General features: G+C 29.2%; 3 protein-coding genes and 1 long non-coding RNA gene across 4 annotated transcripts in view; 2 read left to right on the top strand and 2 right to left on the bottom strand.

The window, feature by feature from the left end:
• Window positions 1-6,369, bottom strand: part of LOC111622514 (SUMO-activating enzyme subunit 2-like) — a 38,443-nt gene extending 32,074 nt beyond the window's left edge. The window contains 3 exon segments of the mRNA XM_023364915.1: window positions 3,782-3,852; window positions 5,584-5,667; window positions 6,210-6,369. Of these exon segments, the coding sequence (XP_023220683.1) occupies window positions 3,782-3,852; window positions 5,584-5,667; window positions 6,210-6,353 (299 nt within the window). The 5' untranslated portion in view covers window positions 6,354-6,369.
• A 303-nt stretch (window positions 6,370-6,672) lies between these two features.
• LOC111622515 lies at window positions 6,673-8,726 on the bottom strand. The gene is made up of 3 exons (XR_002756283.1): window positions 8,589-8,726; window positions 6,989-7,067; window positions 6,673-6,913 (listed from the first exon to the last, which is right to left on the bottom strand). It is a non-coding gene; the product is annotated as an uncharacterized LOC111622515 (long non-coding RNA).
• Window positions 8,727-10,258: 1,532 nt separating this feature from the next.
• On the top strand, window positions 10,259-11,701 carry LOC111622511. The gene is made up of 2 exons (XM_023364913.1): window positions 10,259-10,400; window positions 10,645-11,701. The coding sequence occupies exons 1-2, from the start codon at window positions 10,359-10,361 to the stop codon at window positions 11,674-11,676; spliced, it is 1,074 nt and encodes a 357-aa protein (XP_023220681.1). The 5' UTR covers window positions 10,259-10,358; the 3' UTR covers window positions 11,677-11,701.
• A 311-nt stretch (window positions 11,702-12,012) lies between these two features.
• On the top strand, window positions 12,013-15,213 carry LOC111622512 (PR domain zinc finger protein 13-like). Its single transcript, XM_023364914.1, has 4 exons — window positions 12,013-12,267; window positions 12,345-12,489; window positions 12,629-12,872; window positions 14,602-15,213. Exons 1-4 carry the CDS (start codon window positions 12,176-12,178, stop codon window positions 15,141-15,143), a joined length of 1,023 nt encoding a protein of 340 aa, XP_023220682.1. The 5' UTR covers window positions 12,013-12,175; the 3' UTR covers window positions 15,144-15,213.
• The last annotated feature ends 768 nt before the right edge of the window (window positions 15,214-15,981 follow it).

Genomic DNA, 15,981 nt, shown 5'->3' with positions numbered 1-15,981 from the left:
AGTATGTAAATAAATTACTATTTAATTATGTGTATTTTCCAGTATTTTTGCCTTAATTAAATACATTAACATTATTCAAATCTGTCTTCAATTTCTCCGACCTTATATTATTTTCAATATTTGTTTTGCATAAAGATTATATTATTTATTTATTCTATAAGTTTTAAATGAATTATTCATTCTATCATTGGTTTTTGATGTGTTTAAATTGTAACAGAATAAAAGATGAGAGAACAGTTTACTAAATCTGCACAATCCAAAATCTTTTGATATACTTAAAAAATGACACAGACTAAACTATTGCAATTGAAAATAATATAAATACTATCTCTCTTAAAACTGACAGAAGGTCTACATATGTAATCAAAATAACCATTTTAATCAATAAGTAATGATTTCATAATATGTTAATTGTATAAAGCAAACTCAATTAAAAGACTATTTCTAGTAATAAAAAGAATTGTTTTCAAACCGTTCTGGTCATTATTAACTGATTTCAGAATAACAGCTTCTATTTCATATAGATTAAATGTGTTTGAACTGCAAGATGTTACTATATTTTACTAAAGCCAGCAAATAATGAATTGGGATGATCTGAAAAAGATTTCTGATGATATTGATTTTTATATATGAAGCTGATTATTGTCATAATTTTAATCAAAATTATGTAACATGTAGTACTGTTTGTGACTTTTGTGTACTGTAGGTGTCTAATGAATATCTTGATGTATGTCTTGCTCTTAACTAAGTAATAAATTTTAATACTTTATTTTCAGAAACATATATCTCATAGGATAGGTCTAAAATGTTACTCATCCTTGTAAAATATAATTAAAACCTTTCGAAATCAAACATTTTTCTGTTAATTATAAATGGCTGAATGAATGTTTAGGTATACATATTTGGCAAAAATAGAAATTTTTCCAGAAAGTGTTATCATTGAAATCCTATGAATGTGGTGATTCAACTGTGTGCATATAATTAAATACAAACAATATGTACCCAAATTATGTTAATTTTATAACTTTAAATCATAATTATTTATTTAATCGTGTTAATAATCATTATAGATAAGAAAATAAATAAATACACTTTATNCGAGCTGCCCAGTGTATGGGTCACACTATACAAGCAATTAAGTAAAAATTAGCATTCTCCAGAATGCGTATAGTGTGTGTCTAGATCTGCGCATGCACGTATTCGCACATCATGGAGCTTTCTGCTCGTTCGTTTTTCGAACATTTTTGAACATTTCTATCGTGTTCCTAACGACTTTGACTAAAGTTTCAATTTAAATTTAAGTGTTCTATTCCAAATCGGATTATTTCCGTTTAATTCTTTCGGTAAATCTTCGTATTCACCTGATGACGACGACTATATGTTCGTCGAAAGTACTAGCGATTAAAAAATAACACACGTAATGCCGACCTCAGTGTCTTCTCTTTTTACAATATCACAAATTCCTTCTGATTGCCCAAATTGTCAACAAGAATATTAACTGAGAGTTGCTTCATTTGCACGAAGAAATTCATACAAAATAATCTGATTTGTGATGTTTCTCACCATAAATACATTTGCACCATAATAATTCACCTGCTCACAATGCTGTTTTGTTCATGAATTTTTGGCCAAAAGTTCAACAAATACATTTCCATAAGATTTGTATTCACCTGATATGGCACTGTGTGATCTCTTCCTGTTTCCTCAACTAAAATTTCTACTTCATGGTCACTGTTTTGAGTTGACTGATGTCATAAAACAAAATTCACTTTAAGTCCTAAAGGGGTTTCATGAAAACAACTTTAAAGCATGCTTTGAGGATTGGATAAAACATTGGCATTATCACTTATGTCAAGGGGTGGATCTAGGTTTTTAGGGGCCTAGGGCTTAATCAGACAAAACAACTCAAACATTTTTTTTCATTACAAATGGAAATGAAATGACAATAAAATAGAACAACAGTTTGACCATCATAAAAAATTAGAATATTAGCAAAAACAGCTATAAAAAACTAAATTGTAATGCAAATTTACATATTGCTGGGCAGAGCAGAATAACAGTACAACATGAGTTGTACTGTTATTCTGTTATTTTGACATCAGTGACAAAACTAAAGATACTATCATAGCCTTGAACAAAGCAGGAATAACATAAAAAGAAATTGTGAATAATGTAAAGTGCTCGCAGCCAACTGTCTTTAGAGTACTGAAACACCAAAACTGTGTTTAAGTTTTAACTAATAAATGCCAGAAATGTGGACTTAAATGAGCAACGACTATGAGGGATGAGAGAAACCTGAGAAGAATTGTCACGCGGAAACTGCTTTAAAAGCATTAAACACTTGCATGCACAATGGAGAACAACTGGAGTGAATGTTAGTAGCCAAACCACATGCCAAAAGTTGCAGGACTTGCATTTCAACTGTCACGTTTCTGAGATCTCTAATGAAAAAGCATCTCTAATGAAACTGTCATCTCTAATGAAAAAGCAACAACAAGTGCATGTCAGATGGTGCAGAGAGAGGCTCATGTGGGAAGAAGATAACTGGAATAATGTTCTCTTCAATGACAAATCCATGTTTTGTCTCTCCTATGGTGACAAAGGCCCACGTATATGGAGAACAACCAAAGTGGCCTTCGAAAAGGACTGTATGAAAAGACCCACTAAGTTTGTATTGTCCATCATGATCTGGGGATGCATGAGTGTTAATGGCGTAGGACAACTGTGCATTCTTCGGGAAATGTATCAATGCACAGATATATCAAGACATCTTAGACATTTATGATACCAGAGCAGAGGATTTAGTTGAGGAAACATTTCTATTTCAACAAGATGGGACAACCTCTCATACCACAAAGTCACATGTTGGTTACAAGAACAACAGATTCCAATCCTGCTTTAACCAAGCAATTTCCCAGACTTAAACCCCATTGAAAATTTGTGAGAAAGTCACGAAAACTACAACTTAATGAACAATGCTCAATTCTAAAAAGGAACTAGTGACATGCATTCGACACATTTGAAACTGCATCATCAGAAACGAATGTGAAGCATTAATTCGCACCATGTCAAACAGATTGTGAGCAGTAATTATGACAAATGTCAACGCCACAAAATATTAAGTTTATTTTGTTGTATTCCTTATATTTAATTAATCCACATTTAACTAATATTCTAATTTTTTGTCACAACCAAACTGTTATTCTATTTTTTTGTCATTTCATTTCCATTTGTAACAAAAAACATTTGAGTTAATTTGTCTGATTAATGGATATAATAAATATACATAAGCATTGTTTATGCAGTGTTGAAAAAAGTTTTGTACTCTGTGTTGTTTGTGAGAAAATGTACACTAAACTTTCAGTTAGGTGAATATTCTAATTTTTTGTCTAGGAGTTGTATATCATTAATATATTATTAATATCAACTATTTTTTGCTATATGATAAATGCTCATTGTTAATGAAAAAGTATGATGATAATTCAATTTTTGTGGGCCCTTGACAGGGGTCCAGGGCTTGAGCACTATTAGTCCCTATGTAGATCCACCCTTGCTTATGCTGATGAAGGATATAATATATGAATGCCTTTTCCAGATGACAACTTAACTCAATGTTATAGGAACAATGAATAGTCTATTCTGTTCTTGGGATTTGCATTATCCAAGTTATGCAGTCCTTAGAGTGAGTATTGTTATAGTCACACACATAGATATCTGTTATTTTTTTAAATGTTATTTATGTTATTCTCTACATTATCTATATATTTATAAACACACTTACTTTGTTACACTATCATGATGTGCTTCAATTTTGGCTTCTGGATTAAATTTTTGAACATTTTCTTTGGCAACCTTAAAAATAAAAGATAGTTTAATTTTTCAGATAGTTTTTTATTTATAAATTTTATTATATCATCATCTATTATATTATAAATTTATTATAAGCACATGTTCTTTTCTGTATATACATTTTTTTTATATGTGTGTTACTTTTATTTAATATTCTCTTTAGATAATTATTGAGCTCTTTAGAGCAATAAATAATGATGTCATTATTTATTAATTGTACATGTCAAGAATAAAAAAAATATATATATATAGGAAAAACAAGAAAACACTGGAAAAAAGAATTAAAGAGCATTTAGCAGGAATTAGTTTGAAGTATGTAAATTTGCTATGGTTGAAACACGTAAATGAGAAGAATTGTAATATAGATACTTCAGAAACTAAAATATTTAGAGAGAAAATAGATAGGGAAAAAAATATTTATAAAAGAAAATTTAAAAAATTTAATAATCATTAATACTAAAAATAAATTGAATGTAAATAGGCAAATTTTCACTGGTTGGTATATTATAAAAATGGCCACCAGTGCATGACTAAATTGTATCTCGTTACTCTTGTATACTAGAATTCATTGTGTTTTTATTATTATTGTGTATTTTTACCACTAAATAGGAAATGTTAATTGATACAGTTCAAAATGCATATGGTGTAAGTGCATCTCTTCAATAATAAAAAAAGGACTGTTAAAAAGATCAGAGAAATTATTATTATATTCATTATTTTAAAGTGGCTTCCTTTTTTACAAGTTTTTTTAAAATTATATATATAAATATACCTTTTCAAATATATTTTAATTAATCTCCTGAATTTACAAATTAACTTTTAACAAAAAGAAAATAAAACTGGGAATAAAATGTTATTATTATTTAAAAAACTAATTTCAGGTAATTGGAAACAGCATTTTCAACTATATAACAATAATGGTCACAATAGCGAGGTTGAGGCTGAAGTTTTAAACGCAAAAACGTGTACGTCGGACGTTCAGCGCCGCTTTCCTGTAAGCCTAGAAGTTTGACAATGATGTTTGGATAGTCAGTGGAATCATGCTCGATATTCCAAACATCATTTTCAAACTTCTAGGCTTACAGGAAAGCGGCACTGAATGTCCGACGTACACGTTTTTGCATTTAAAACTTCGGCCTCAACCTCGCTATTAATTCTAGTTACAGGACTTTAAGGAAAAGTCATAGATTTAAAAATTAAATATTTTCTAATATTATATTAAAAAAGTTTTGAAAAGGAAAGAAAAACCATGTATGAAAAATTTTACATATAAACAATTTTAAATAATTTCAATAGAAATGTACTTTAATACAAAATTATAATAAAAATGCTGTAAACACTGTCTTTACATGTGTAAAGTATTTTGAAATGAAAGCAAAAACTAAAAATAAAATTACAAAATAAATTTTCACTGTCAGCAAACACTTTCAACAAAACTTCATCTTCATCAGGCAATCAAACAGAACAAAGAATTAAAAAATTTTAAAATCCTTTGTTCTGTTGATTGCCTAAGGAATCTGTTTTATGAAATTCTATAATTTTGAACAGTAATTTTAAAATAAATCTATTTACTTTTAATTAGCATAATTTTAAATATTAAATTTTCTACTAAACTTAATTTAAATTTTTTAAATACAAAAATTGAACTAGAATAATCTTAATTAATTATCTACTTTTAATAATTATTAAAAATAATTGCTAACTTAATTCTTATATTAAAAAATCAATAATTACCATAGCCTTAGATTTTCCCACATGTTCCTTCCTGAATAAGAATTGTCTATTCAGATTGCTGATGTCTATTGTGTCCAAATCAATCTATAAAAAAATTTGAAATATGAATGATAATACAAAAACACTTCAGTAGTAAAATTCTTTTATTAAATAAAATCTAATAAGCATAAAATAAAATGTAACATAAAATTATCATCAATGATATATTACGAAAAAAAAAATTCATTTATAGTTTTAGAAGTGTGATATATGCTTTTGGTGTTATTCTATGTCATCTTATCTAAATAGAAATTAGAAAAATAATCCCTCATCAAACCCTTTAACCGGTATTAAATAAGACTAAAATTACATGCAAACGNACGTGTTACATGGAAAAGTTCGTGTTTGGTTTCTTTACCTTTGACGTTTATTAGCGCGAAAATATATTGCTAATATAATTATCTTTTGTAAATGTCAACCTACAAGCGAAGTTATGTAATTTAACTAAGCTTTAAATATTTATATATATTCTGACAATTGTTATTGTATAGATGTATAGAATGTCACGATGCAGCAGTCTTTCTTTGACTGAATGACAATAGTTAGCTTTTGAATGAAAAGTAATAGCTTTATTAAAATTTACCTACCACGTCTATATTACTGAAGCCCGTTAAAACTAAATTTTTCAATAGTTCGCATCCAATGCCTCCAGCACCAACGACAAGAATTCGCGAATTAAGAACGGCTTTCCTTTCCTCTTCGTCCAATATTCCGCTAATAGAAGCCGCCATTTTGTTATTTAGAAACGTTTTCTATCCAACAACAGATGGCAGTGTTGCAAATATTTTATATATAATAACCATAATAAATAAACCATATATAATAACCACAATAACCAATGACTAAATTATAATAACCAGTTTAATATATATTTATACTTATAAATCAAAATATAGTCTTAGCTGATTCAATACTCTGTACTATTTATAAAAGTTACATTTTTCATATGTATAAAAAGAGTAGGTTTACATGAAATATATACTATTATCATGTTTGTCATTAAATCAATCTGTATAAATTTCAATAAAATCAGTATTTTAATCAGTTTATTAGAATCTAAAAACTCAATTCTAAATAGTAAAGTTTGCTTGAATAACTGGCATCTAATTCAAATGACTGAATTTGAAAAACAGTCTAGTATTCAAATTTAATATTACATCAAACCTGAGGAAGTCCCAGAGAACTTTGTGTATTCTATGTTCGACAAGAATTGTAGGCAATCTGACTTTTTCCAGTATGCTGTAGGTCAAGTATTATAAACTTTTTCAATGCTTTCAATACCTGATGATGGCTGAAAGGCCCAAAAACAGTTGACAAAAAAATTAAGGAAAATAGTCTAAAATGTCTCCAATAAAGATAAACTTACTATGAGGGCTGGCCAAAGTAGATTCAGTTAACATCCTGGATTAACCGAGACAGTCACAGTTTTTGATTCTTTGTCCTGGCTTGGAAAAATATCCATTTTTATTTATAAGTTAATAGTTCCTGTTTTTATTTTCACCTGTTTAAACAAACTATCTTTATTTTTATCTGTTTTGACTTTTCACTAAGACTTTCTCTCTTTGCTAATCAGAAACTATACCAGTGCAATAAGTCCTATTCATAAACAAGGTCCAAGTAGACAATGTAGAAAGAAAGAAAAAGCCATAAAGCTCTTTGACAGCAACATCTGTGAAACAACACTCCTTTTTAGATAACCCAATGTGTTGTATTATCATTATATATTGTCAACATGTTCACAGAGCAATTGTAAAGTTGTCAACAGCTAAGTGTACAGTTTTTTAAACATTTTGATGGTTTTATAATTTTATCATTTTGTAAGCGTGAATCTTGTAATATATTCTTTAGGATAATTTTTGTCTTATATTTAAAATACATTCACGTAACTGATGAAGGGCCATTAACACCAAGAGCTGAAATGCATTTTAAGACATATATAAGGCATTAATTGTTTCATGTGTGTGATAACCCTTTTATTGTAATAATATTCTATGCGTGTAATAAATATACAAATACGTAGTTTATCCTAACTATAAGTTGCATATAGTACTAACATTGTTTTAGTAATGTTTCTGATTTTGTTTTCATCATTATATATGTGTAGTTTTACATTAAACTACATTTGAATGACTAAAATTATGCTATTCTAAAACTAGCATAGTTTTAGTTATGCGAGTACATACTCAGTCTTTGTACTTTTAAATTTTATAATAATAAATTATTCATTATAAGCACATGTAAATGCAATTTTGGAACTACACAATTCAGGAACCAACCTTGCAAGAGTTTATGTCAGACCTGTCTATTATGATAGACTTTAATCAAGTTGTTGTGGAAATTGTATATTAAATGTTGTATTATTTAATTTCCTCACTGGATTATTATTGTATACAGACAAAAACACTCTTGCTAAACAATTATCAATATTAATATACTTTACTGCAAATATTTTTTGCTCGATGCACACGTATTAGTGTAACGTGGTGGAAGCCCAAGCTCCTCACTTAAATAAATAAATGAAGAATAAGACCAAACAACTATAGTAAAAAGATTTAAACGTGATAAATGCACTTACACATATGTATATACAATATCTAAGTTTACTCTTTATTCACAGAGCTAGTGGCTGAATCTACAGGGATGAATGCACGTTTCAATTAGATCATTCCCCTATAATCGTTTCCATTACTCTACTGTGCACGTGTTACATGGAAAAGTTCGTGTTTGGTTTCTTTACCTTTGACGTTTATTAGCGCGAAAATATATTGCTAATATAATTATCTTTTGTAAATGTCAACCTACAAGCGAAGTTATGTAATTTAACTAAGCTTTAAATATTTATATATATTCTGACAATTGTTATTGTATAGATGTATAGAATGTCACGATGCAGCAGTCTTTCTTTGACTGAATGACAATAGTTAGCTTTTGAATGAAAAGTAATAGCTTTATTAAAATTTACCTACCACGTCTATATTACTGAAGCCCGTTAAAACTAAATTTTTCAATAGTTCGCATCCAATGCCTCCAGCACCAACGACAAGAATTCGCGAATTAAGAACGGCTTTCCTTTCCTCTTCGTCCAATATTCCGCTAATAGAAGCCGCCATTTTGTTATTTAGAAACGTTTTCTATCCAACAACAGATGGCAGTGTTGCAAATTTTCAAAAAATTTCCCCTCCCCTTTTTTTTTCTTTCTTTGAAAATTACGTTATTTTAGAAATATTTTAAAATTTTTAAAATTTAATTTTAAGGAATAAAATAATAAAATATAGCTAAAGAATTTAGTAAATATTCTAAACATTTACTGTTGACCATGTCTTGTGGTCACTAATGAACACGTTAGAAGTTGCATATCCGAAGAAACTTAAACCGGATGGCCGAGCGGTCAAGGTGGCAGCCTACCGCTCTGGGGAACCCGGGCTCGAATCCGAACGGGTCGAAAAATCCCCAGGAATTTTTCGGGGGGGTGGTCCGTTCCAATATGTCGGGCCCCGTCCCTCACCACTCGGCAGCCCCATTGTGGGCCCGGCCGAACCCATAATGGGCTTGCAAAAAGAGGTCCTCTTAGTGCCCACAGGGCGGAAAGAGCTAAAAGATTCCGAAGAAACTAAAAATTCAATTATTTCGGGTTTTGTCCAACCCGAACGACACACTGTTTTAATGAATGACATCAAGAGATGTACTGCTTGTGTTTCATGAGTGCTGGCGGTCTCAAGGATTCAACTACAGATGATTGTATATTCATTCTCTCTTTCACTTAACTCTGTAGAATTGATTTTTCGGTCTTCCGTGCTAGGTGACTAATAGTTGGATGACCAACCAGGGCGAGCACCAACCTGTTGCTCTGAAGTCCGAGTTTGAGTATGAACCATCTGAAGAATTTTCGTGAGTTGACTGGATTTGTTGGTCGTTGTACAGTACCTTACTATCATCCAATCATTGCACATCTGATCGAACACTTAATCAATAGCATTTAATCAAGAAAATACGTTAATTTTATGCTTTAGGATTATTCAAAAAATAGATCGCTGTTATCTTTAAAACATAATTAAATTTTACAAATGATTGACTGATCGACCTGCAAAAATACACGGAAGTATCATTGAAAATTTTCCGACTGAAATCATTATATTTGACTTTAAGAGGGGTGACCCATTCTTCCATAATCCTATATAACGACACCCCGGCTCTACATGGACAATGGAAAAGATCTTAGGGACTATAAAACGAAAAGAATAAAAATAAATTTATAGAATACAGTCGACCCCCTATAACACTGTTAATAATTTCGTTTTTATATGAATTCCATGTTGTACGAGTCACTTAGATTTTACAAATACGTGTGCCGGGCTGTGAACGGCACACGTANTGTACGAGTCACTTAGATTTTACAAATATGTGAGCCGTTCACAGCCCGGCATACGTATTTATAAAATCTAAATGACTCATACAACATGGAATTCATATAAAATGGAATTATCAACAGTGTTATAGGGGGGTCGACTGTTTATGTATCATCCAGATACCTAAAAACAAAGTGTCCATTAAAAACATTAAAAATAAAATATAGCCAAAAAGACATAATAATATATCGGAATGAATATTATTCGTTAGATTGGAAACAATTTAAAGATGTTCAAAATTCTTCTGAAATATTTGGAATTTATACAGCGTCAAAATTCAAAAATTCGAAAACAATATAAATAATTGTTTTTTATTTTTCATCTCACAATATGAAATTATCAAGAAATAATCACGACATTGATTATTCAGAAGTGAGTAATTAAAATTTTAAAATATTAATTTAACTAAATCATCATAAATATTCATAATTATATATTTATTTATTATATTTATTAATCTGAATATTTGTATTGTAATTGAATTATGTCCACCAATTAAACACTTTTGATTGATTAATTAACACCAAGATATCAGCATAACTTACAGGCTACAATGTGCTGATATCTGGAGGGTATAAATTTACAGAAATTAATATATATTGTAATAAATTTTCAGACAAGATTTCGGCCATTCAAATCCAGTTATAAGGAAGAAGACGTAAAACAATGGACAAATAAATTTTCACAGATTTGTAATAATGAGAATCATTCAAAAAGATTTCAAGAAAACAAGAGAGATGCTAAAAATAGAAAAGAGATTCATAATACTGTAAGAAAAGTTCTTACTGATATACTATTTAAGAAAGAATTAACAGAAATAGAGAGTCAATTAGACATGGAGAAACAAAACATGGAAACTAATAGGAAAAAATCCCTTTCTTATTCAAATAAATCAATTATTAAAGACAAGACAAATGAGAATGAAATCAATTTTATAATTCCCAGTCATTCGTCAAGTATTAAAAGCGATTATTCAATTATTATTGATGAGGAGGAAGATAAATATGGATTTCCGAAGGAATTTCAAAAAGTCATACAAGTAGAAAATGTAAATTTAGATGTCGAAGCTAAAAAGAAAAAAGGTCATCGAAAGGTTTCAAAAAAACCGAAAACAAGACCATTCTTTACGAGAAAAAAGGCAAGTAAGAAAAAAAAGATTAGAAAAGATGAAGCGGTCGTAAATTTCGGCACCTCTCATGACGAAACAAAACTGATGCCATCTTATGCTGAAGACAAAAGAAATTGTGTCTCAATTACTATCGAAGAAGATCCTGTAAATGTTAATATAAAATCGGTTCAAGTATCGGTACCAGAATCTCATAAACTGAAAGGACCAGTTACAAAAACTAAATCAAGACATATACAGCCAAAAAGAGTGGAATCAAATATAGAAATAAGTACTTCAGGAGGAAGTGTTGGAATTGCTGTTAAAAGAGTAGTGAAAAACGATAAAGTAAAGAAAAAAGCGGAGAAACCTTATATAGTAGTTCAGGCTCCAATAGCTGAAGAAGATGCAGATGAGGATGAAAGGAATAATCGATGTAAAGATCCAATCAATGATAATCTATGTGATTTAGAACAAGGCATGATCGATACAATACTTGTTGGTATAGGAGAAAAGAAAGATTTTCTGAAACATTTTTACTGATTATTTACATGTACTGTTTATCAAATAAAATACTTTAATCTTATCATTCCTTGCTTGACTAATTCTGCAATAATTTTTAATTGCATTATTGTAGTGTATTTAAAATTGAAATTTATATGTTTATAACGAACAACATACTCATATTTATATACTTAATAATATGAAATCTCCCTAAATGAGATCATTATACTTATACTTTACAAAAATTGTAACATAGTAAAATAATCAAAAATANTAATTTAAAAGATATAATAGATGCATTATCAACTAAGAAAAAGTAGAGATATTTAACAGTTATAATATTGAATCTATATGAGGAAAATAATTATAAAATAACCTTATTTATGATAGTATCAAAGATATAAGTTAACTAAGTACAGTCAATAGATGTTAAAACAGAAAGCGCGTCAAAGTCACCTGTAGGCACCACGTTATATCATCAATTAAGAGTGTGGGGTACCACCAACCCTTGACCATCCTCCCATGCGAACCACAACAGATGTCGACAGATCACAGATGCCCATCTTCTCGTTGGTTCCTTCTCCTTCCGGTTTTAAAACTCCTCCCAATTTTGCTCACTTTTATTCGGTTGTTAGACTCCAACTTTTCATTTACTAGTTTTAGAAACCGCTTAACAATTAAACCTGAATGAGAAGTATCATTTACAGGGGTTTGAATTTATATAAGAATATGGAAGCTACTTCAGTAGTAGCTGCTTGTAATATTTCTGCTGGGACGTGGTCTCCTGCAGGAGTTGGTACATTAGAATTGAAGAAATTATTAATGCCTTCCACTCCTAAGCATATTTGTAAGGTGGGTGTAATGTTTATTATTATTTTATAGATAAAGTAAGTACATATTTATATTAAAATATAAATCTAGATTTATGTAGGAATGTTTATATTTAATTTAATAAATGAAAATTAATAGATGAAATACATTAACGTTTTAGTTACTGGTTAAAGGAGGAATGTTGTACGTGTGTGAAGATTATTTTGTTTTAAATTGGGCAAGACTGTTTAGACTTTCTAGAGATTGTACTGAACAGAATATAGAACTTACTAGGAATAGCGAAGGAGGAATTTGTTTAAGAACAACTTGTGAAATTTCTATTGGAATGGAATTATTTGTTTGGTACGGATCCGATTTATTATCAGAATTAGAAGTGCCTTTCTTAACACCAGCTAATATTAAAGGTATGTAGGTTGTAAGTTAATGAATAGCCTAATTGGAGTGGTAGATATTTTATTTTAAAAGTTAGTTATTTAATTCTTTCATTAAAACATTAACTTTGTGTAATTTAAAAATTTAAAATTATGTATTTATTAGCAATATTAAGAATTATATAAAGTTCTAAATGATTTAATTTATTTCTCTGCCCGGCGCCATAACAAATGACTATTCTCTATTTGAAATTTGTTAAAATAAATAAACTACATTTAAAATTAAAGGTAATATACAGAAAATATATTCTTAGGGTCGCCACTTATTTCGCTTTCACACGACAGAAACAACAGCCCAACAAAGTCACAAGGAAGATTCGTTCTTTTTCTTGAAAGTCTTCCTCCCTTCTACATGCAAAGTTATTTAAAATGTCTCTTATAACTGAGAAGTCGACTGTATTTTCAGCCCTCGAGTTACAGTATTAATTATGATAGAATTTAACTGCTATTATGCAAATTATGTAATACACTTTGGTTTCAAAACGTCTTCGTTTCTATATTAGACAAGTTTTTAACTTATAATACAAGTTTACATAGCAAATTGTTCAATTCCGAGGTTTATTTTCTGTTTAGGCACTTTTAGTTTTGTGGAGAATCCGTTTTAGACAGGTTTTATTTCATATATGTTTCATAATTTAATTAGTTTTGAATGATTTTCTAAATTTTAAATTTCAATAATCAAACTCTTCCCTCAATTTCTAGTCATCTATTTAATACGAAAAAAAAAAAACAGAAATAATATATAAGAAAATATTATAATTGCTTTCAGTAATGGAATGTTAAACTGTTACTTATGCTTAGCTAATTTCTAATAGGTTCAGTTCGGATGACAAGAAACTGATAATGTAATTAGTTAAAGCTACTGTTAATGAATATGGCTTTGATTTAATTAACCTGTAACAATTTGTACCGAATTATTTTAGAAAAATTCAGCTACTAATAGCTTTGTTTTTTTAATTATATTTAAATTATAAGATAAGTAATAAATGTATCAATAGATTACAAATGCGGTATATATCCTATTATTTTCAAATTCCTTAAGAAATAGTAAGGATTATAAAGAAATTAGAAGTATTAATTTAGAAGTAATATATAGTGTAAAACTTAGATATGAAAACGTATATTTTTCTGCTTATTTTTTTTAAAATTAGGTTAGCCACTACAGTAGCCGGGTTGGTAAAACCATTGAACACTACTCTTTAGTCATGGGTTCGCGCCTAGTAACGTACTAGACACGTGCAGTTTGCCGTGTTTTCTTCACATTTGTAATACGTAAATAGAGACAAATCTTTATAGAAAGTCATCCCAGATGTGTCGTGTTGAAATATACAAACAAACCCAATAAAAAAATATAAATATTCACTTTTTAAAAATATTTTAATTCATACCAATTTAGAAATTATTTTCATTCACTGGAAATCAAATCATTTAAATTAGCTATATAATATTTTAACTATCCTAAATAAATTAATACACAATAAAAAGAATAACTATTAATACAATTTACACAATAGAAAATAACTATGTATATACCTTCGGACATAATCAAATCATTAATTAATAGTATAATAATCTGAAGGTTCTGGATAATAAATAGTTGCAAAGATTACTTTGTCCTGAATACTTCCATTAATTAAACATATTATATTATTGAAATAAACTAAAATAAATTGTTTTTTTTTTTTACTATTGTTTTTGCTAGGAGGTCAGTCTTATATGTGCCATCTCTGCCAAGCTACTTTTCTTCATCCGAATCCACTGAAAGCGCATCTTTTAATAGAATGTCCAGGATATAAATCTGAAAGATATTCACAAACGGAAGACATGCAAAATCGTTCCGTATCACCTCCCCATATTAATTTAAGATTAAGAAATTATTATTTAGGACAGACAGAAGAATCTGTTTCTCTACCGGGACCATCCGATTCTAAGAAAAATGGTCACGTATGTGTTTATTGTGGAAAGATCTATTCTAGAAGATACGGTTTAAAAATACATGTAAGAACTCATACTGGTTATAAACCACTGAAGTGTCAAGTTTGTTTGCGGCCTTTTAGTGATCCTAGTAACTTAAATAAGCACGTACGTCTTCATGGAGATTCGGATACGCCTTACAGATGCCATTTCTGTGGGAAAGTTTTAGTAAGAAGGAGAGATTTGCAGAGACATCTTAAATCTAGACACGCTGTAAATGAAGTTACTTCTTCGAATGAAGAAGCAAGAAGTTCTGTCGAAACTCTATGATTTCGTGTTTAAAACTTTACTATGAAATTAAACAAAATTACAGTCGACCCCCGTATAAGATCATTGATTATTCCGTTTTATATGAATTCCATTCCATAATTTTACAAATACGTGAGCCGTTCACAGCCCGGTACACGTATTTGTAAAATCTAAGTGACTCGTACAACATGGAATTCATATAAAACGGAATAATCAATGATCTTATACGGGGGTCGACTGTACATATCCGAAAGATATATAAAACTGTAAGTAAAAAAAAGAAAAAACTGAAAATAAAGTAAACCCTCTATAAATTATATTCTTATAAGAATTTTGTAAAATTATATATTTTTTATAATCTTGTTCCTACTCAGAGAATGCTTTTAAATTATTGTATTATTATATTTATGTAATAATAAATCAATAATTAAAATAAAAACAACGAAATAATAATAGAGGCTGTGTGAACATCCAATTTGTAAAGAATACTTCTAAGCATGTCTCTTAATAGCATCGATGTTGACGAATTAGTAAGAGATAATTATGATTTAAATAATTTATTTTTAAAAAAAATGTTTTATATTTGTATATATTTAGACAGATCCAATCGACACTGCAGCTCAGATTTTAAAGAAGATGGAAGATATGATCATGGACGAAATCAAATTATTGATTCCTCGAGTACATACTGTAATTAACGAATGTCAAAACAGATTTCACGTAAATTATAATCGAATTAAAAGAGAAAGAAGTCGTGAAAGCGAGAAAAAATTCATTATTCTGCAAAGGTTTCTGAATATTTTATTTGTAATTAAATTTCTTGTAATTTTAATAGTCTTCCTTTTGTAGATCATTCGAA

This window comes from Centruroides sculpturatus, unplaced genomic scaffold (genome assembly GCF_000671375.1).
Source record: "Centruroides sculpturatus isolate CEXI.00-Female unplaced genomic scaffold, Cexi_2.0 scaffold291, whole genome shotgun sequence".
Classification (NCBI taxonomy): Eukaryota; Metazoa; Arthropoda; class Arachnida; order Scorpiones; family Buthidae; genus Centruroides; species Centruroides sculpturatus.
This window is presented reverse-complemented; position numbering and strand designations above follow the sequence as displayed.